Here is a 20,869-nt window from a genome sequence, read left to right as displayed (position 1 = left end):
AGTGCACAGAGTTCCAATTTCTGCACATCCTTGCCTTATTTTCTAATTTTTTTTGGTAGCCATCCTAATGGGTGTGAGGTGGGACATGATTTGGTTTTAACCTAGCTTGTATTTTTCTGGCCTGAGGCCTGGCAAAACGTGCATGTAACTCAGTTGGGTTTGGAGAATTGGGTGGTTTGGGTCAGGAGAGAGGGACATATGTCCTTTACCCTGGGAGATTCTTCAAGCTATTCCAGGCAGTGAAAATCTAGATAGTGTTAAACTTGTATAGTGGATATAATGGAGATATATAATGGAGCTTGTGCAGGACAAGCTACTGGTCCCCCAGGAGTTAAAGGTGCCTGTATCCCTGTCTTCAGGTAAAGAATATTGAGGAGCACCGGCAGCGTAGTCTGGACTCTGTGCAGGAGCTGATGGAGAGCGGGCAGGCAGTGGGAGGCATGGTTACCACTACCACAGGTCAGTTCTCACCTCTTCCCCCATTATGTGGTTAGGAGCAGACATGCATCCTTAAGGGGCCTCATTTCCTTACCTGTTTGTAAGATTAATATACGTGGAGTAGGACCACTTTGTGTTAGGCTATGTTGAAAGCAAGTGTCTGGAGTTCCCTAGACATCACGCATAGCTGGGAGGCTCTCACAATACCTCTTTTGAGAATGTCTTTCTCTTATCTCTTTCCTACCTCTTCGCAGATTGGAACCAGCCAGCTGAGGCGCAACAAGCCCAGCAAGTCCAGCGGATCATTTCACGCTGCAGCTGCCGAATGTACTATATTAGTTACAGCCATGACATTGATCCTGAGCTGGCAACTCAGATTAAGCCACCTGAGGTTCATGAGAACCAGGAAAAGGAAGATCTCCTAAAGAAGCAGGAAGGTATTCAGGCTTTGAAAGGCTTTTAGGAGGGGACTAGGGAACTTGTGAAAGCAGTTATTTCCTTAGTGGTTTTGAGGCAGAAGTGTTACTAAGAGTCCCAGTGTGCCTAGGGCATTAACATTTCACTTTGCTTTACATTTTTAAAGTTCTGTTAGGAGAGAATAGAACTGGTATAAGTGGGGGACTTCCCTGGCGATCCAGTGGTTAAGATTCCGCACTTGCACTGCAAGGGGTGCGGGTTGGATCCCTGGCTGGGGAACTAAGATCCCACATGCTGCGAGGGTGAGGCATGGCCAAAAAAAAAAAAAAAAAAAAAACTTACTGGAATGAATGGATATTGTTTGACTCTGAAATAAGCACATGTTTCTACCCATGAGCATATCTCACCAAGACCTTTTATGGGGTTAAGTAACATTAGTGGTTCTAGATATGGGTTAGGAGATGGGGTAGATATTTAGGGAGAAACTGAGTCTCTTATTTAGCTGCTAACAATTACCTAGGGGCTGTGGATACCTTCACCCTCATCCACCATGAGCTGGAAATCTCCACAAACCCGGCTCAGTATGCCATGATCCTGGATATCGTCAACAACCTGCTGCTCCATGTAGAACCCAAGCGGAAGGTGAGTATGGGCCCTTATAGAATGCCAGTTAGTCTCACAGGAATCACCAGACCTTGTGCTTTATTTGGGGTCCAGTAAGAAAAGCCATGCTTCAGACTGAAAAAGGGCTTTGTGGTTAGTACATCCTCTTTTAGTCAGCAGCAGCAGTTGAAATTTTAGTTATTTAGGAAAGGTCTGAGTGTCCCTAAGACTGTAGAGGTGTTTACTTGTTTTTCTTGGTCAGTTCTTTACTCAGTCACTTACATACCTCTGAAAACAAACTACTTCCCACTTCCCACCTCTACCCCTACCCTGTGGGACTGGCTTATTGTGAAATCCACATTGTCAAATCTTCTGCATTGGCTCACCCCTTACTCTCACTAATGGTGAGAGAGAAAGTTGAGCTTTCCAGAAGAGATCATCATTTCTTGTTCCTTTCTCTGTTTTACTTTACTACAAGACTTGTCTATTGTTCATTTCCTTTTGCATTGCTTTAGGAGCATAGTGAGAAGAAGCAGCGGGTCAGGTTCCAGCTTGAGATCTCTAGCAATCCTGAGGAGCAGCGCAGCAGCATATTACACCTACAGGAGGCTGTGCGGCAGCATGTGGCCCAGATACGGCAGCTGGAGAAGCAGATGTATTCTATCATGAAGGTAGTCTCCCGGGCAATCTGAGGACAGGGAAGTCTCCTAGGACAAGGGAAATCTCTCAGTTTCTCCTTATCTGGCTCCCTAGTCTTTGCAGGATGACAGCAAGAATGAGAACCTGCTTGACCTGAACCAGAAGCTTCAGTTGCAGCTAAACCAGGAGAAGGCCAATCTACAGCTGGAAAGTGAAGAGCTTAACATCCTCATCAGGTGCCACAGCATTCTTTCCATGCCCTTTTCCAGTGCCCCAGCTGGAGTCGATTTCTTTTGCCTGTGTTCTGATAAGTCTTTAGGTCTAGTGTGTATTATCAAAGGCTGATGTAGTAGATTCAGGCACCTTTTCCTGAATGAGTCTTGTTGGACTTGGCCAACAGGTTGAGAACAGGAGAGCCCTTTCTTAGGATCCTTAAGAGTACCTCCGGGGAAAGGAGAAAAACAGGTAGTTCGGAAAGATCATTTTTGTTGCCTTGATACTGTGCAACTAAACTAAAAATAAAATGTCTTGAGAAGACCTCAGACCTCCCAAAAGGCAAGGAACCCCCCACGTACCTGGTTAGGGCAAAAGAAAAAACTAAACAGAGACAAAAGGATAGGGACGGGTCCTGCACCAGCGGGAGAGAGCTGTGAAGGAGGAAAAGTGTCCACACACTAGGAAGCCCCTTCGCGGGTGGAGACTTCGGGAGGCGGAGTGGGGGAGCTTGGGAGCCGCGGAGGAGAGCACAGCAACAGGGGTGCGGAGGGCAAAGCGGACAGATTCCAGCGCAGAGGATCGGGCCGACCGGAACTCACCAGCCGAGAGGCTTTTCTGCTCGCCCGCGAGGGCGGGCGGGACTGGGAGCTGAGGCTCCGGCTTTTGTCGGAGCGCCGGGAGAGGACTGAGGTTGGCGGCGTGAACACAGCCTGCAGGGCGTTAGTGCACCGCGGCTAGCCGGGAGAGAGTCCGGGGAAAAGTCTGGACCTGCCGAAGAGGCAAGAGACTTTTACGTCCCTCTTTGTTTCCTGGTACACGAGGAGAGGGGATTAAGAACGCTGCTTGAGAGAGCTCCAGGGACGGGCGCGAGCCGCGGCTAAAAGTGCGGAGCCCAGAGACAGACATGAGACGCTAAGGCCGCTGCTGCCGCCACCAGGAGGCCTGTGTGCGAACACAGGTCACTAGCCACACGCCCTTCCGGGGAGCCTGTGCAGCCCGCCACTGCCAGGGTCCCGGGATCCAGGGACAACTCGCCCGGGAGATCGCACGGCGCGCCTCAGGCTGCAACGTCACGCCGGCCTCTGCCGCTGCAGGCCCGCCCCACACTCCGTGACCCTCCCTACCCCCCGGCCTGAGTGAGCCAGAGCCTCCGAATCAGCGGCTCCTTTAACCCCGTCCTGTCTGAGCAAAGAACAGACGCCCTCCGGCGACCTACACGCACAGGCGGGGCCAAATCCAAAGCTGAGCCCCTGGGAGCTGTGAGAACAAAGAAGAGAAAGGGAAATCTCTCCCAGCAGCCTCAGAAGCAGCGGATTAAAGCTCCACAATCAACTTGATATACCCTGCATCTGTGGAATACCTGAATAGTCAACGAATCATCCCAAATTAAGGAGCCCTGTGGATGAAAGGCTCTTGGTGCTGCAGCCAGGAGTCAGTGCTGTGCCTCTGAGGTGGGAGAGCCAACTTCAGGACACTGGTCCACAAGAGGCCTCCCAGCTGCACATAATATCAAACAGCAAAAATCTCCGAGAGATCTCCATCTCAACGCCAGCACCCAGCTTCACTCAACGACCAGCAAGCTACAGTGCTGGACATCCTATGCCAAACAACTAGCAAGACAGGAACACAACCCCACCCATTAGCAGAGAGGCTGCCCAAAATCATAATAAGTCTACAGACACCCCAAAACACACCACCAGACGTGGACCTGCCCACCACAAAGACAAGATCCAGCCTCATCCACCAGAACACAGGCACTAGTACCCTCCACCAGGAAGCCGACACAACCCACTGAACCAACCTTAGCCACTGGGGACAGACACAAAAAACAACAGGAACTACGAACCTTCAGCCTGCAAAAAAGGAGACCACAAACACAGTAAGATAAGCAAAATGAAAAGACAGAAAAACACACAGCAGATGAAGGAGCAAGATAAAAACCCACCAGACCTAACAAATGAAGAGGAAATAGGCAGTCTACCGGAAAAAGAATTCAGAATAATGATAGTAAGGTTGATCCGAAATCTTGGAGATAGAATGGACAATAGAATGGACAAAATGCAAGAATCAGTTAACAAGGACCTAGAAGAACTAAAGATGAAACAGGCAACGATGAACAACACAATAAATGAAATTAAAAGTACTCTAGATGGGATCAATAGCAGAATAACTGAGGCAGAAGAACGGATAAGTGACCTGGAAGATAAAATAGTGGAAATAACTACTGCAGAGCAGAATAAAGAAAAAAGAATGAAAAGAACTGAGGACAGTCTCAGAGACCTCTGGGACAACATTAAACGCACCAACATTCGAATTATAGGGGTTCCAGAAGAAGAAGAGAAAAAGAAAGGGACTGAGAAAATATTTGAAGAGATTATAGTTGAAAACTTCCCTAATATGGGAAAGGAAATAGTTAATCAAGTCCAGGAAGCACAGAGAGTCCCATACAGGATAAATCCAAGGAGAAATACGCCAAGACACATATTAATCAAACTGTCAAAAATTAAATACAAAGAAAACATATTAAAAGCAGCAAGGGAAAAACAACAAATAACACACAAGGGAATCCCCATAAGGTTAACAGCTGATCTTTCAGCAGAAACTCTGCAAGCCAGAAGGGAGTGGCAGGACATATTGAAAGTGTTGAAGGAGAAAAACCTGCAACCAAGAATACTCTACCCAGCAAGGATCTCATTCAGATTTGATGGAGAAATTAAAACCTTTACAGACAAGCAAAAGCTGAGAGAGTTCAGCACCACCAAACCAGCTCTACAACAACTGCTAAAGGAACTTCTCTAGGCAAGAAACACAAAAGAAGGAAAAGACCTACAATAACAAACCCCAAACAATTAAGAAAATGGGAATGGGAACACACATATCGATAATTACCTTAAATGTAAATGGACTAAATGCTCCCACCAAAAGACACAGATTGGCTGAATGGATACAAAAACAAGACCCATATATTTGCTGTCTACAAGAGACCCACTTCAGACCTAGAGACACATACAGACTGAAAGTAAGGGGATGGAAAAAGGTATTTCATGCAAATGGAAACCAAAAGAAAGCTGGAGTAGCAATTCTCATATAAGTTATATATATATATATATATATATATATGTAGTTTGCTTGAGTGCAGTGTTTTTTGTTTTCTGTACTGAATTCATTAGCATGGGTCGGTATAAAATTTAGCATAGGTCAATATGTAATTTGTAAACTAATAAGGTCTTAAAAGTGAGGAATTAAGTCTTTTAAATTTAATTATTTATTGCAAAGAGCAGAATAGCATACATAAACAGGTGCCTAAGGAAAACTTGTATTCTAATATGGAACTCTCATGAACACCTTTTTTTTTTCTTCTAATGGTATGATAGTAGGCCATTTGATTATTTTTATGGCTTTAACTTTACAACAATGAAATATTCGTAAATTTTAAAAAGTATTTTTCTTTATTTGATGCGGGTGGGATACTGGAGAAATGAAAGGTCAAACATCTATTGAGGAATCCATACTTGTCTATATATTGTGTACTTTTATTTCAAGAACTGATTTAAAATTCCTAAAAGGATGCTATAATAAGTTATTATGCCATTTTACAGACTGAATTAAGTGAATTTCAGGGAGGTATGAAACTTGCCTAAGGCTATCCAGCTACCAAGCGGTAGAAGTGAGAATTAAATCCAGGTATACCTATAAAAAAAAATAAAAAAATAAAAAAAAAGAAGGCGAGGGCAGCACCAGGGTATGGGGTTGTTAGTTTTATAGGGGTGAGTAATTTCATACGCTGATGAGTGGGAGGAGTATTCCAGCTATTTTGGGGAAGGGGTGGGGATTTCTAGGAATTGAGCCACCGCCCACTTTTTGACCTTTATGGTCATCCTTGGAACTGTCGTGGCACCTGTGGGTGTGTCGCTTAGCTTGCTGATGTGTTACAATGAGTGTATACTGAGGCTCAAGGTCTAGTGGAAGTAGACTCGTCCGCCATCTTGGACCTATTTTGTTCTAATCAGTTTATGTTGTGTCCTCGGGCTATGTAATTCTTTTAAAGGTTGTGCCCTGCCCCCTTTCCTCCTGTTTCATATTGAATATATAATATTTACCAGAAAAAAAAAAAAAATGTCTTGAAGTTGATCAGTAAGGAACACAATTGCAGATACAATCATAGGGGTTACTAGTAGGAACAGACTACTTTTTCAAGAAGCTGTAGAACTAAAGATGGGATTTGTGCTCCCATGGCCCAGGGTTTGAGGAGCAACAAATGCAGTGAAAAAATTTAGGGAATAGCTGTTCTAGAATAGGTCCATCTCTGGGTTTACCTCCTGCATCATTCTAGGGCATTCCGCCCCACCCCTAACCCAAATGCTGTTGCCCTTATTGGCTTTGACCCTCCTATCCATTTATAGGTGTTTTAAGGATTTCCAATTGCAGCAGGCCAACAAGATGGAGCTGCGAAAGCAGCAAGAAGATGTGAGTGTGGTCCGCCGCACCGAGTTCTACTTTGCTCAGGCACGATGGCGCTTGACAGAGGAAGATGGACAGCTGGGAATTGCTGAACTGGAGCTGCAGCGGTTCCTCTACAGCAAGGTATTGGGTGTATACAGTCACACGAAGACAGCTGTATTGAGAGGCATTGACCTTTCTCAGGAGTCTTAACTCACAAAAAGAGATAAACAAAAAGGGACTGATTATTATATGACTGTTAATGATGGTATTAATGGTTATTAATAATGATAGAAACATGAGCAGAGAGTGCCGCTCATACACATTTGCATGTAATATTAAATAATATATAGATGAGCTTGATCAAATGCTTCCCTCATTGAATAAGGTTATCCCTAGAAATGTGGCTCAGAGGGAAGTAATCTTCCAAGTCCAGCTTAGAATAGAATCATTAATTCTATATTGGCATTCAGCTTTCCTGCAGTTACCCATGGCGTGGAGGACAGGACATTATTCATTATTCTTCCAACCCCCCAGGGCCATTTGGAAATAAGTCGAGACCAGTTTTGAATGTCACAGTGACTGGAAAGTACTGCAGGCACTTAGTGCCCTGGCCATGAAAACAAATGATATATGTAGCAGTACTCTAGCGAGCTCCTGAGAAAAGCTTATTATAGTGGTTTGGGGGTGGGGGTGGGGGAATCTGTCTTTATAGGTGAATAAATCTGATGACACAGCAGAACATCTTCTGGAGTTGGGCTGGTTCACTATGAACAACCTCCTCCCCAATGCTGTCTATAAGGTAAGTCTTATTTCCCTATTCCTAGCCCATTCCCATGCTTCCTAACACTGGGCATTTGCAATGACCCTTCCACATAAACCTACTATGGGAAACAATGGGATCTGAGATGGTGGAAGCTTGCCCAGCTTAGCAAGACCATTGCTTCGTCTCTCCTCTGCAGAGGATTTGTGGGTTGATTTATTACTCTTTATTCTACAGGTAGTCCTGCGGCCCCAGAGCTCCTGCCAGTCTGGGCGACAGCTAGCTCTTCGCCTCTTCAGCAAAGTCCGGCCCCCCGTTGGGGGTATTTCTGTTAAGGAGCACTTTGAGGTTAGTAAACAGTCCTTTGGGGACCCAGGAACAAAAGGCAGTTAAAAACTATCTGTACGTTGTTATGTTAGGGGTAGGTAAACAGAGGGATGATGTCTGAGCTTAATTGCTTCTTCAGCCTTTTTCCTCTTTAGGTAAATGTGGTGCCTCTCACCATCCAGCTGACACACCAGTTCTTTCATAGAATAATGGGCTTTTTCTTTCCTGGACGAAGTGTGGAAGATGACGAGGTTGGTGATGAAGAAGATAAGTCCAAACTGGTGACTACTGGTGAGAACTTTAATGGTGGAGCTCCAGAAGACTGAGGTAGCAGCCCCAGAGACAGCTGAAGCTTCAGCAAGAGGACAACAGCTAGTGTACTTGCTTTTTTATAGGAATACCAGTGGTGAAGCCTCGGCAACTGATTGCAACAGATGACGCAGCACCACTGGGCCCTGGGAAGGGTGTGGCACAGGGCTTGAATCGGAGTTCTGGGGTCAGAAGGTCATTTCGCAAAGCACCTGAGGTATCAGACATGCCCCTGATGATAGAAAAATGGGAGAGTCTTGGAGTACACTGTTTGGCCTGGCTGGGGATTTCTTTCTGTTTCCTTTGAGTCTATTCCAGGGGTGAAAGGAGATGGAGATGTTTGGGGTCCTGAGTTTCTTGTGATGGCTTCAGGGGCACACTCTTCTTTCCTTTCTTTCCTAGCACCCTGTGGATGATATTGACAAGATGAAAGAGCGAGCTGCCATGAACAACTCCTTCATCTACATAAAGATCCCACAGGTTCCACTGTGCGTCAGCTACAAGGTCTGCCCTTCCCCAGCACTTTTTAAATTTCATTTATTTATTTATTTATTTTTGGCTGTGTTGGGTCTTTGTTTTTGTGTGAGGGCTTTCTCTAGTTGTGGCGAGCGGGGGCCACTCTTCATTGTGGTGCGCGGGCCTCTCACTGTCGTGGCCTCTCCTGTTGCGGAGCACAGGCTCCAGACGTGCAGGCTCAGTAGTTGTGGCTCACGCGAGCTAGTTGCTCCGCGGCATGTGGGATCTTCCCAGACCAGGGCTCGAACCCGTGTCCCCTGCATTGGCAGGCAGATTCTCAACCACTGCTCCACCAGGGAAGCGCCCCCAGCACTTTTTAGAACAGTGTGGGAACGGCACCGCATAAGATCAGAGATTAAAAACAGAGATAGTTCAGCTTGTGAAGCTTGTCTGTGGGTGATAAATCTGTTCCCTCTGCTGCCCTCAGGAATCAGTACCAGACTGAGATAAGGGGAAATAGGTATCTGTAGGTTGCTGCTGCAGGAAGGTACTAGACTTGGACTCAAGTACTGGCTTGGACTAAAACTGGCAGCTGATATATTTTTTTCTCTTCTCTTCCCTCCCCCTCCTGCAGGGTGAGAAGAACAGTGTGGACTGGGGCGACCTTAACCTGGTGCTGCCCTGTCTGGAGTACCACAACAACACATGGACATGGCTAGACTTTGCCATGGCTGTCAAGAGGGACAGCCGCAAAGCCCTGGTTGCCCAGGTATCCCGGCAGAATTCATGGCTGTTTGGTTAGCAGGGGCTGGCAAGCAGATCCTCTGCTCAGGAGCATTTCATTGTAAGATGCATGTATTAACAAGCAGCCTTGGGAAAGGGGCAGGTGAATGAAGTGAGTGACTTTTATCCCTGTCCTCTCCATGACTTTGCTCAGATGGTTAAACTGAATGTTTACTGACTGCTGTATATATGTTAACTACTGTTGATTTTTCGGGAAGTGAGGGCTGGCACAACTTCATGTTTAGAGTGGGTTCTAATAGACTGTAAGCTTCTTGAAAGCAGAGATCATTTTATAATTTGAATTGCCCCATTGTGCCTTCATGTAAGTTTGATAAATCTTTACTGACTTGGTCCACTTGATTTATTTTGCCTGTCTCATTAATATTTACCTTCCCTTTTACTCCTCTCTAACCTATCAGGTAATTAAAGAGAAGCTAAGGCTGAAGCCTGCAGCAGGGTCTGAAGTCCGGGGAAAGCTGGAAACTAAATCGGACCTCAACGTGCAGCAGCAGGAAGAGGAGGAGAAAGCCCGGCTCCTCATCGGTTTAAGTGTGGGCAACAAGAATCCTGGGAAGAAGTCCATCTTTGGCAGGCGCAAGTGATCCGGCAATTCAAGAGAGGCTGCAGTACAGGATCTGACTCTGGCTCAGGCCACAGGGACTTGTGGGGTGGGAGGTGCTTCCCTTCATCCATTAGGATTTGTGGGGGTCAGGAGCCCACAGGGTACTGTGGATAGAGGCGCTGCTCTTTAGCAGCTGGCCTGTTCCTTGCAGAACATGGTGGATAATAATTCTGAGTTCTACCTCACACTGATCAGCAGGCCCAGGGCCAGAGAGGCATCAAGAGAGCAAGGCCCAGGGAATGGCCCCACGGCTAGTATCTGGTTCCCTTGGGTTCAACTGAAAGGGTGGGGGGACAGCTCTGATCAAGTGTGATAAATTTTTATAAATAGACATATATAAAAAATATATATATATTTGTAAGTGTAACTGCTCTCCCTCTATGCCAGAAAGTGGAGGGGAGGGGCTGATCTTCTGTTCCTCATTCCACTGCCTTGTATGAAAGAGGTATTAGTGCTGTGGGGGGAATCAGCCCCTCCCCAATCTGTGCCAAGCTCACTTGGGAGAATGGCAGTAGGAGACACAGCTGGCTATGGGTCCCTCTCCCTGGGGTATCCCCTGAAAAATGGTAAAAAAAAAAAAAAAAATCATTTAAAGAGAAAAAATATATTTTAAATTTGATGCTGGTTTTTTTTTTTTTTAATTGTATTGAGTGCATGGTTTCAGCCTGTATCCTTTTCTCCCCATCAGTCCAAGACACCTAGCTGCCACCCTAATGAGGTGGCTTCTTCCCTCCTGCCTGAAGCTGTGTCACAGATACTTCCCAGCTCTGACGTGACATTGGTCCCAGGCTGATAGGTCTCTGCACATTTTAGTCCTGGCTATAAGCCATTCTTAACCAGGGGCGATAGCATTTGGGGATAAGGATGAGGTTTGGCTGCATCATTTGCATCTCTAGTCATGAACAACAAGGGAAAGAGGCGGGGCTCATGTGTAATGCAGCATCAGGGGAGGAACTGCTTATGTAACTGGGACAGCAGATTTAGCAGGAGAGAGGCGGCGCAGAGGCTTGGGGATGGGAGCAGTGAGTTGTCGGAAGGGGCAACGTGCCCAGATGGCTGCTCCTCATAAGGTAGGGTGTGGGGCTCTGGCAGCTTGTTTAGGGGAGGTGAAAGGCATGAGCTTGAGGCCTGGGAACTGGTAATAACAGTGTTGTCCACTGTGGGGGTGGGGCAGGGAGGTGTTACCATCAAAGTATTTATGGTAGGTGCAGTACTGAATCTCTGATGCCTTATCGGGAAAATATCCAAGTATTACTTTTCCTAGAGGATTTTAATTGTGTGCAGGAAATCCAGACCTTGGCGTGAAGCAAGGACAGTAGCAATTTTGCCTGGGGTTCAAATTTACATCTCTAGGGTTGAGATTTGAGGGAGTGCCTGCTAAATGGGCAGAACCTGTAATGCCCCAGGGGCAGCAGGTTTAGTGGCTCCCTTGGTTCTCAGCAGGGTGGCAACATCCAGGGCCCCTGGGTCCCCCTGGGTCCGAGGCTAGAAGAGCCTCTGGCCAGGTGTGGGGACCACCAGGTCAGGTCTGAAAGAGTTGCTGTGGGGACTACAGGGGCATCAGTTCCTGCACCAGGAGCCCCTGGAGCCAGCCCCACTGCTAGTAGAGAAGCCTCTGCCTGAGTGGCCAGTGCCTCAGTTCATCAACCTCTTTCTGCCGGAGTTTCCTATTAGGCCCCTTAGGGGGCATCAGCAGCTGAAGGTAGGTCAGTGGAATCCCTGGAAGGGGTCTCAGTCTTGGGGAGAAATCTAGAAACAATCAGTCTCAACTGCCCTGTTCTCCACTTCTCTGTACAGATTTTAGGCCTTGTGGCTAAAGGCTCCTTTGGAACTGTCCTCAAGGTGCTAGACTGTGGCCAGAAAGCAGTATTTGTGGTGAAGGTAGGGACCTAGATACTCTTCCACATTATTCTCTAGTCCCTGCCTCCAATCTTTATTCCAGAAAGGTTGGGAGGAATAAACAATGTAATACACTATTCCCCACTAGGAGTCATCACTCCTCTCCTTTTATAGGTGGTGCCCAAGGTAAAGGTCCTACAGAGGGACAACCTGAGGCAGTGCAAAGAGGAGGTCAGCATCCAGGTATGCACAGAGCCCTGGAAAGGATCCTAGGAAGAACCAAACCACAGGCGGAGAAAGCACCTTTCTTGTCCAACTGTCCTGCTTTTCCTGACTCTGACCCCTCCCTCTGCTTCAACCAAGAGATCCCAGGAAAAGTAGCTATCAGTAGAGTAATTCTAGGTCCTGCCAGGGAAATCTCTCCAGCATGTCCAGTGTGTTCCTTAGTACTGGGATTACCAGGCAGGCAACCTGTACTGAGAGGTGGGGCAACAGCTTCCTTTCTGCACAACAAGGTAAATCCTGACTTCTTGGCTGCCTTGATCCTCAATGACCCTGATCCTAACTTCCTGTTTTCTTGTCCATAGCGACAGATCAACCATCCTTTTGTACACAGTTTGGGGGACAGCTGGCAGGGAAAACGGCACCTCTTCATGAGTGAGTGACTGGATTCTCTCCTCATTCCCAGGGGTCCTTCTACCATACTCCCCACCTGAGATTACCCATCCCTTTGGCTTGTTCTGCCTTTGCTCTGTTTCCCTTTTCATAGTACTTCTCTCTCCCAGAGGGAGAGGGAACAGCAGGTGGCATCAGTTTGGGCAGGAGGCATACGATGCCTTGAGCCCAGGCATAGTAGCCCCCAAATACTGCCTAGACTTCTGTTACTTTGCAGTGTGTAGCTACTGCAGCACAGATCTGTACTCCCTGTGGTCCGCTGTTGGCTGCTTTAGTGAGGCTTCCATCCGCCTCTTTGCTGCTGAGCTGATCCTGGTGCTGTGTAAGTGAAACAGGAGTGGTAATAGAAATGAGGGAAGAATTAAGCAGGGAGGGAGGCAGAAGAGAATTGATATTAACTCTGGAGGTCAAAGAACAGGGATAGGAATGAGGTGGGAGCTATCAGGGAAATTGGAAGGACAGGAGAGCTTCAGCACACACCCCACGCTTGCTGTCATCCACAGGCTATCTCCATGACTTCGGCATCATCCATCGAGATGTGAAGGTAGTTAAATGCTTTTTCTTTTTGTTTAAGGAGGGACTTCAGTAAGATGTTCCAACAGGTCCAAGAAGGCGGGAGGAGTTGCTGAGAACAGTTGACCTTGGGGCCCTCATGGGTGTTAAGGATTTGGGCAAGGGCCCTCCAAGTATAGACTTGGATGCTGAGCTAGGGCATCTTCTTCAGCTGGGGGGTATAGTATACATGATGAAAGAGAACTGAAAGGAAGAGGATGAATAACTTCTCACCTGTGATTTTTCAGATGGAGAATATCCTTCTGGATGAACGAGGTAAGTCCTTTTCTTTTCCTAGTCCCAGAATGAGAGGTACCTCTGTTTGGAAGTAAGTCATGGCTGATGAGGGTTGGAACAGAGTGGTGCTGATGGCTTGCTTTTCACAGGCCATCTGAAACTGACAGACTTTGGCCTGTCCCGCCACCTGCCCCAAGGAACCCGAGCCTATACTATCTGTGGCACTCTTCAGTACATGGGTGAGAGAGAAGCTAAAGCTGGTGGGTAAGCATTGGGCAGGAGGATAGCCAACAGATATCAGTGACAAGTATCTTTCATATCCGTAGCCCCAGAGGTCCTGAGTGGAGGGCCTTACAACCATGCTGCTGATTGGTGGTCCCTGGGTGTCTTGCTTTTCTCTCTGTCAACTGGAAAGGTGAGAGAATGGTAGTGATGTTGGGCAGAGAAGATAGGAGTTGCCCTGCGGTGGGAAGAAAGGCCACCTTGGGAAGCCTTGCCTTATTTTTACTAAGCAATGACACCTTCCCACCCCTTAACTCAGTTCCCAGTGCCCGCAGAGAGAGATCATGTGGCCATGTTGGCAAGTGTGACCCACTATGACTCTGTGATCCCAGCTTCTCTTAACCAGGGGCTCTCACTCCTGCTCCATGAGGTAAGGGTGGGCATGACTTTCCTTCTTGACTACAAAAACCATTCACTTCTTTCCCTATCACTGAAGTGATACCTCCCCATTCCTCTGATTAATTATTAAGGGGGGATTCCAACTTGATCAAGTACTACCTCACTACTTGCCTTCTAACCAACACTTCAAATTTTATTCGAGTTCCTGGTCCTCCAAAGCTCGTCCCCATCCATAGCAGGTCACTTCTGAGAGAGTGGGCTAGTGCTGCTCTCTTACCACTACTACTACTTTATTCCTACCTTTGCCCCCAGATTAGCCTGTTTCTCCCACTTTTACATATCCTCTACTCTTTTGGGTTCTTCTCCCTGCCCTCCACAGATCCATGAACTTCTTTCTCCTTTTCCAGCTTCTCTGTTCAGTCCCTTTCCTATCCCAGTCTCTCATCCTTCATGCTCTATTTCTCTTCAGCTGTTATGCCAGAATCCCCTCCACCGTCTACGTTATTTGCATCACTTCCAGGTCCACCCTTTCTTTCGGGGTGTGGCCTTTGACCCAGAGCTCCTACAGAAGCATCCAGTGAACTTTGTCATGGAGACACAAGCTACCCAGCTCAGTCCATCATCGGAGCCCACGTTCTTCAAGGACTTTGACTGTAATCTGGAGTCCTTCCTGGTGCACCCCAGCCTGGCTTGAGCTCCTCTACTGTAGTTGGGGCTCATCTGGGAACCTGAGGACCTCCTCTGCTGCCAATTCAGTGTGACCACCTTGATGATTCAGTTTGTTTTTACTCTGTAGCCTCTTATCATTCTGTTCCTCTAGGTGTTGGACCAGAGTTCACACTGGGCATTCTGTGGTTGGTAGTCACAATGCCCTAGTCCTTACCCCATCATACAAGCCATCTCTCAATTCAACATCTCACATCAGAGTGTGGACCTTTTCCTTTGTTTCATTTCTCCAGTGTTTATACCCTGCAGTTTTTAGCCAGAATTTTATTCCACTTTTCCTTCTCCTTGTTTCTGTGCCATGTTTCCTTTTGTGAGCAATAACAGCATTTCATGGGTTCCCAAGGTGCTGCTATTTATGTGTTTAATAGGCTTGTCAGAAGCAGTATGAATGTTTTTCAGAGTTCTCAAAAGCTGGTATTTGTTTCAACCCCTAAATATGCAGGTAAAACATATGATCTGGGGGCTCAAAGTCAGTCTAACTTTTAAAAATTTAAAAAGTGGATCTAATAGCCTACTGTGAAGAAGAGAATAAGAAGTGAAACATGAGTGGGTTAAATGTCTTCTCTAGGGGGTAATTGGAATAGCTATACACATTTTTTCCAAAATAAAACCTCTTTGAAGGACACAAGGATTCTTAAACTGATCACTTCCCTAGATGGCCCAGGTTTCAGTTGGTGATGGGCAAACCAAGGGATTAAGAGGCATGATATCAACCTTGAGATTTAAGATCAGAGATGTAACTCAAGAACCTTTTCCTTTAGGAAAATCATCTGGACCTTAAATCTGTATACATTTCTGGCCTTTGTGACTTCTTTTCATTTTTCTTAAACCAACTTCTTAAAAGTTTCATTTTCGTTATTCTTCAGTTATATCTGATCTCTCTTTCCAAACCAAAGAGAGTCTGGGAAGTATTCTGAGTACTATTTATTAATTTTGTCCCTGGATTAAGCCAGATTTGCCCTGTACATAGCTGGCATTTTATTGGCCTCTGCAGAACTGCTTTTTCTGAATTGTACTTTGGCAATCCATATGAAAATCCCTATGAAATTTAATTGCTGTGGACACTGCAAAGGGTGTTTATCATTATAATTCATAATGTTCTATATAAGGATGCATGGAAGAAATTTTCTCTGAACCCAGTTATTCTTTTCCTGAATTGCTGGTTGGTTTTTACCTTAAAGACAGTAAATATTCAACTGACTCTATTTTTCTTTTCATATTGATGCTAGACCACTTAGAGCCCAGTTTGTGGCCCACTTCCAGCAAGTGTTTAGGACCTCATGTTATGTTTTGTATGCTAGCCACATTCTTGGTTCCATCATCTTCCTTTTTGACCTTTACTTTCCTTATTCTCTTCTCATTTTTCTGTTTTAGTCCTTTTTTTTTACATCTTACTAGATTATCTCCATCTTTGTAAGCCTTTTAGAATGAAGTTGAGATATAAATAAATAAATGAATGTATCCTTGATCCTTTTGATTATCTCACTTGTTTCTCTTTAGAGACTTTTTAGGCTTTATTACATATTTTTAAAGTTGTAATGACCAGAACTGCCACATTGGATAAAAACCAATACTGGGGGCTTCCCTGGTGGCGCAGTGGTTAAGAGTCTGCCTGCCAATGCGAGGGACACAGGTTCGAGCCCTGGCCTGGGAAGATCCCACATGCCGCGGAGCAACTAAGCCCGTGCGCCACAACTACTGAGCCTGCGCTCTAGAGCCCGCAAGCCACAACTACTGAGCCCACGTGCCACAACTACTGAAGCCTGCATGCCTAGAGCCCATGCTCCGCAACAAGAGAAGCCACCGCAATGAGAAGCCCGTGCACTGCAGCCAAGAGTAGCCCCCCTCGCTGCAACTAGAGAAAGCCTGTGCACAGCAACAAAGACCCAACACGCCAAAAAATAAATAATTAAAAAAAAACAAAAAAACAATACTGAATACTAGAAATGGGAATCAATGGCTTCTAAAATAGTAGTTAAGAGTATTAGATTGGGGCTTCCCTGGTGGCTGGGCCCGTGAGTCATGGCCGCTGAGCCTGCGCATCCGGAGCCTGTGCTCTGCAACGGGAGAGGCCACAGCAGTGAGAGGCTCATGTACCGCAAAAAAAAAAAAAAAAAAAAAAGTATTAGATTGGAATTTAGGAGACCTGGTGCCTAGACTCACCTATAAATATTTCGGTGTCTTTATACAAGTCATTTTAACTCTCTGGACCTAGTTTCCTAATGTATACAACCACTGGTTCTTCATTGTGGGAGATAGGTTTCAGATTTCTGTGATGCTTCTTCAAAGGGCAGATGCAGATGATTTTATGATACTGTGTGTCTGGCCCAGTGTTAATTAATGTTCAGATCGCCCAACATTATATAGCCTCTCTGGTCACAGCAGCATATTGGTTTAAGGTCTTTAGGACATGGTTAACATAATGTCACTAGGGTCCCTTTCCTGGGTCATGTTAGATAGCTTAGAGACCAGGATCATGTAAGTGTAGTTTGAATCATTTCTTATCAAATGAGGACATTTTTAACATACTCTCTTCAATCAGTGGTGCTTACAGCAGTGTTTCTCAGGGTAGAGTGGAGGCAGTGACAGAAAAAGTTTCACAAAGTATAATTTGAAAAAGCACTGCCTCCACCCCACACCTACCCCAGTTTTGATATGCTCTTCCCTGGAAGGCATTCTTTCCTGCCACCCTCCACCCCCATTCGGAATCACTGACCTAAAAATAAATACCTTCTACTTATTCACATGAAATTCATTTAAAAAAATTTGTTTTATATACAACCTGAAATGATCTTTTAAGTTTAGCCCTACATTTTGATTTTTCATTACCTAGAAGAAATCAGATACACTTTTTTTTTTTTTTTTTTTTGCGGTACGCGGGCCTCACACTGTTGTGGCCTCTCCCGTTGCGGAGCGTAGGCTCCAGACGCGCAGGCTCATTGGCCATGGCTCACGGGCCCAGCCGCTCCGCGGCATGTGGGATCCTCCCGGACCGGGGCACGAACCCGCGTCCCCTGCATCGGCAGGCGGACTCCCAAACACTGCGCCACCAGGGAAGCCCAGATACACTTTTAAGTATGGATATTTTGCTCTGTACTCCCTTCTATCTTTTCTAAGAATTTAAGATTAGTCTTATAAATAACAAGGACCTACTGTATAGCACAGGGAACTATATTGAATGTCTTGTAATAACCTATAATGGAAAAGAACCTGAAAAAGATTTTATATATACACACATATATATATATACCTGAATGACTTAGCTGTACACCTGAAACAACACTGTAAACCAACTATACTTTATTAAAAAAAAAAAAATTAAGTTTTAACACCAAACCTTATATTCTTCTTTTAGAAGAGTGTCCTTTTAGTTCTACTCATTGTTTCTTACCTCTAACCTAAGTTACTTTATCATATATTGACCAGTTCATTTGTTCACTTGTTCATTGATTTAACAAACTGGTAATCTCAATTCCTTGGTTTACTTCTTTAAATAGAGTCTTCAATGTAAAAGTCTCGTCAAAGCTTTTTTGAAAAATTGAATAAAATCATATTCACTGTATTATTAGCCCCTGTTACAGGCTGAATTGTGCCCCCTCCCCATTGATATGCTGAAATCCTAACCCCTGTACTTCAGAATGTCATGGTATTTGGAGATAGGGTCTTTACAGGTGTAATTAAGTTAAAATGAGGTCTTATGGGTGGGCCCTAATCCATAATCCAATATGATTGGTTTCCTTATAAAGCGGGGCGGGGGGGGGGGGCGCGGAACTTCCCTGGTGGCCCAGTGGTTAAGAATCCGCCTGCCAATGCAGGGGACACGGGTTCGATCCCTGGTCCGGGAAGATCCCACATGCCACGGAGCAACTAAGCCTGTGCACCACAACTACTGAGCCTGTGCTCTAGAGCTCGCGTGCCACAACTACTGAGTCCTGTGCCACAACTACTGAGCCCGCGTGCCACAACTACTGAAGCCCGCACGCCTAGAGTCTGTGCTCTGCAACAAGAGAAGCTTCTGCAATGAGAAGCCTGCGCACGGCAATGAAGAGTAGCCCCTGCTTACACGCAACCAGAGAAATCCCGCGCGCAGCAATGAAGACCCAACACAGCCAAAAATAAAAATTTTAAAAATTAAAAAAAAGAAAACATTTACATAAAAGATGAATGAATCAATCAAGATAAGAAGTCCAGATGCTTTGAAAGGAAAGATAACATCTTAACCTCATAAATGTTTTATCTTTGTATAGCCAAAGATACCATTAATAAAGTCAATGGACAAAAAATAGATCTAAAGAAAAATATTTGCAATGTGATGGCAGTTAATGTCTAAATACAGAACTCTTACAAATTAGAAAAGAGAAATAACCTATTTTTTTTTTTTTTAATTTTTTTTTAATTTTTTTAAGAGACGGGGTCTCGCTATGTTGCCCAGGCTGGAGTGCAGTGGCTATTCACAGGCGCGATCCCACTACTGATCAGCACGGGAGTTTTGACCTGCTCCGTTTCCGACCTGGGCCGGTTCACCCCTCCTTAGGCAACCTGGTGGCCCCCCGCTCCCGGGAGGTCACCATATTGATGCCGAACTTAGTGCGGACACCCGATCGGCATAGCGCACTACAGCCCAGAACTCCTGGGCTCAAGCGATCCTCCTGCCTCAGCCTCCCGAGTAGCTGGGACTACAGGCACGCGCCACCGCGCCCGGCATAACCTATTTTTTTAAAAAGGACATGGAATATGAAGTGATGAATGAGTTAATTAGATCTATAGCAGTTGACTTAGAAGGCTCAATACAAGACATTGAGTGGGAAAAAAAATGCAGAAGTGTAAGAAATGATGCCATTTCTGTAGACGACTCTCAATGCTTACTTCCCCTCCGCGCGCGCGCGCGCGCGCGCGTGTGTGTGTGTGTGTGTGTGTGTGCGAGAGAGAGAGAGAGAGAGAGAGAGAGAGAGAGAGAGAGAGAGAGAGAGAGAGAGAGAGAGAGAGAGAGAATGAAAAAGAGAACCTGGGAGGGAGAGGGGAGTAATGCAAATGTAATGAGAAGAGGAAAAAAAAGGCACTAGCTCTCAATCCCAGAGACCCCAGTCTGCACGTCAATTAATTTGGGTAAAAAAAAAGCGTGTGTAAATAAAAACAAACAAAATCCTTGCGTGTGTGTATACATATGTTGTTGTTGTTGATTTTTGGCCGCATGGCTTGTGGGATCTTAGTTCCCTGACCAGGGATCAAACCCCGGGCCCATGACAGTGAAAGCGCCGAGTCCTAACCACTGGACCACCAGGAAATTCCCTGCATATGTTTTTATAAAGGCATACACACTATTCGTTACCTCAGGCAGGTAGAATGAATGGGGGAGGCTGTGCCTTTAATATGTCTTTGCATTGTATTGTTTCACTTGCTACAACGAGCATCTCTTATTTTTTGTAATTTGAAAAACGCCAAATGAAAAATATCATGCAGGGAGTTCCCTGGTGATCGAGTGGTTAGTTAGGATTTGGCACTTTCATCTCCGTGGCCTGAGTGCAATCCCTGGTTGGGGAACTGACAGCCCGCAAGTCACGGAGCATGGCCTCCCCCACAAAAAAAATTCATGCAAAACAACAACAAACTAATTCTGCTTATGTTGCCTATTTACAATAGTATTGTCCCTCTCGTCTACCCTCCATATCCCTCCTAATTTGCTGCTGGAAGCACTATATCTCTTTGGTTACTCACCTGGCATCTGGCATACCAACTGCAACAAGGACTAAGCATTCCAAGTCACACTTTATATAATACAAGCTTTTACTACTGGCACTTAAGAGTTTTCTGTCTTGGTTTTTCTGCCCCTTTCACCCTTGTTTTATTTGTTGGACCTTTTTGATTGACCAGAAGTACATATACCTTGGGATTCCCTCTGCTAAGTCTGGGGGAATCCCAGGCTCAAGTCTGTGTTCTGTTGTCTTTCTCCCAGTTTTCCAGTCAAGCAACTGTTCTCTCTAGCGTCTTTAGGTTGCACCATTATGTTTCTAAAGCGGTGTTGTCCAAAAGAAATAATGTAAGCCTCATAAGTAATTTAAAATTTGCTAGTAGCCCCATTAAAAATTAGGTAAAAAGAAACAGATGAAATTAATTTAATGTATTTTATTTAACCCAATGTATCTAAAATATCATTTCAACATGCAATCAATATTTAAAATAAGATATTTTATTCTTTTCTTTTTTCA

The 20,869-nt window shown here is 45.4% G+C and overlaps 2 protein-coding genes and 1 long non-coding RNA gene across 14 annotated transcripts in view; 2 read left to right on the top strand and 1 right to left on the bottom strand.

Moving 5' to 3' along the window:
* Positions 1-10,632, top strand: part of BLTP2 (bridge-like lipid transfer protein family member 2) — a 30,773-nt gene extending 20,141 nt beyond the window's left edge. For 3 of the 10 annotated variants that reach the window (XM_004267130.3, XM_049701722.1, XM_033423382.2), the window contains 13 exons: positions 360-459; positions 693-875; positions 1,376-1,497; positions 1,974-2,129; positions 2,212-2,333; positions 6,717-6,897; positions 7,469-7,555; positions 7,754-7,864; positions 7,999-8,134; positions 8,239-8,369; positions 8,555-8,656; positions 9,243-9,377; positions 9,811-10,632. In XM_004267130.3, the coding sequence (XP_004267178.1) occupies positions 360-459; positions 693-875; positions 1,376-1,497; positions 1,974-2,129; positions 2,212-2,333; positions 6,717-6,897; positions 7,469-7,555; positions 7,754-7,864; positions 7,999-8,134; positions 8,239-8,369; positions 8,555-8,656; positions 9,243-9,377; positions 9,811-9,993 (1,749 nt within the window). In that variant the 3' untranslated portion in view covers positions 9,994-10,632. Of the gene's footprint in view, positions 1-359; positions 460-692; positions 876-1,375; positions 1,498-1,973; positions 2,130-2,211; positions 2,334-6,716; positions 6,898-7,468; positions 7,556-7,753; positions 7,865-7,982; positions 8,370-8,554; positions 8,657-9,242; positions 9,378-9,810 lie in introns of those variants that run through there. The other 7 variants (XM_033423377.2, XR_007473353.1, XR_007473352.1 and 4 more) reach the window with 7 other exon arrangements.
* A 139-nt stretch (positions 10,633-10,771) lies between these two features.
* Positions 10,772-16,131, top strand: RSKR (ribosomal protein S6 kinase related). 3 transcript variants are annotated; one of them, XM_049701752.1, is made up of 12 exons: positions 10,772-11,083; positions 11,569-11,715; positions 11,811-11,894; positions 12,027-12,095; positions 12,440-12,509; positions 12,745-12,849; positions 13,031-13,071; positions 13,328-13,355; positions 13,466-13,555; positions 13,643-13,731; positions 13,858-13,968; positions 14,407-16,131. In XM_049701752.1, the coding sequence occupies exons 1-12, from the start codon at positions 11,027-11,029 to the stop codon at positions 14,629-14,631; spliced, it is 1,116 nt and encodes a 371-aa protein (XP_049557709.1). In that variant the 5' UTR covers positions 10,772-11,026; the 3' UTR covers positions 14,632-16,131. The 3 variants fall into 3 exon arrangements, with proteins under 3 accessions (XP_049557709.1, XP_049557710.1, XP_049557711.1); XM_049701753.1 differs by lacking the exon at positions 11,569-11,715; XM_049701754.1 differs by lacking the exons at positions 11,569-11,715; positions 11,811-11,894.
* A 2,279-nt stretch (positions 16,132-18,410) lies between these two features.
* On the bottom strand, positions 18,411-19,862 carry LOC125962048 (uncharacterized). The gene is made up of 2 exons (XR_007473363.1): positions 19,372-19,862; positions 18,411-19,029 (listed from the first exon to the last, which is right to left on the bottom strand). It is a non-coding gene; the product is annotated as an uncharacterized LOC125962048 (long non-coding RNA).
* Between the last annotated feature and the right edge of the window lie 1,007 nt (positions 19,863-20,869).

Source organism: Orcinus orca, chromosome 19, assembly GCF_937001465.1.
Source record: "Orcinus orca chromosome 19, mOrcOrc1.1, whole genome shotgun sequence".
NCBI classification, from domain to species: domain Eukaryota; kingdom Metazoa; phylum Chordata; class Mammalia; order Artiodactyla; family Delphinidae; genus Orcinus; species Orcinus orca.
This window is presented reverse-complemented; position numbering and strand designations above follow the sequence as displayed.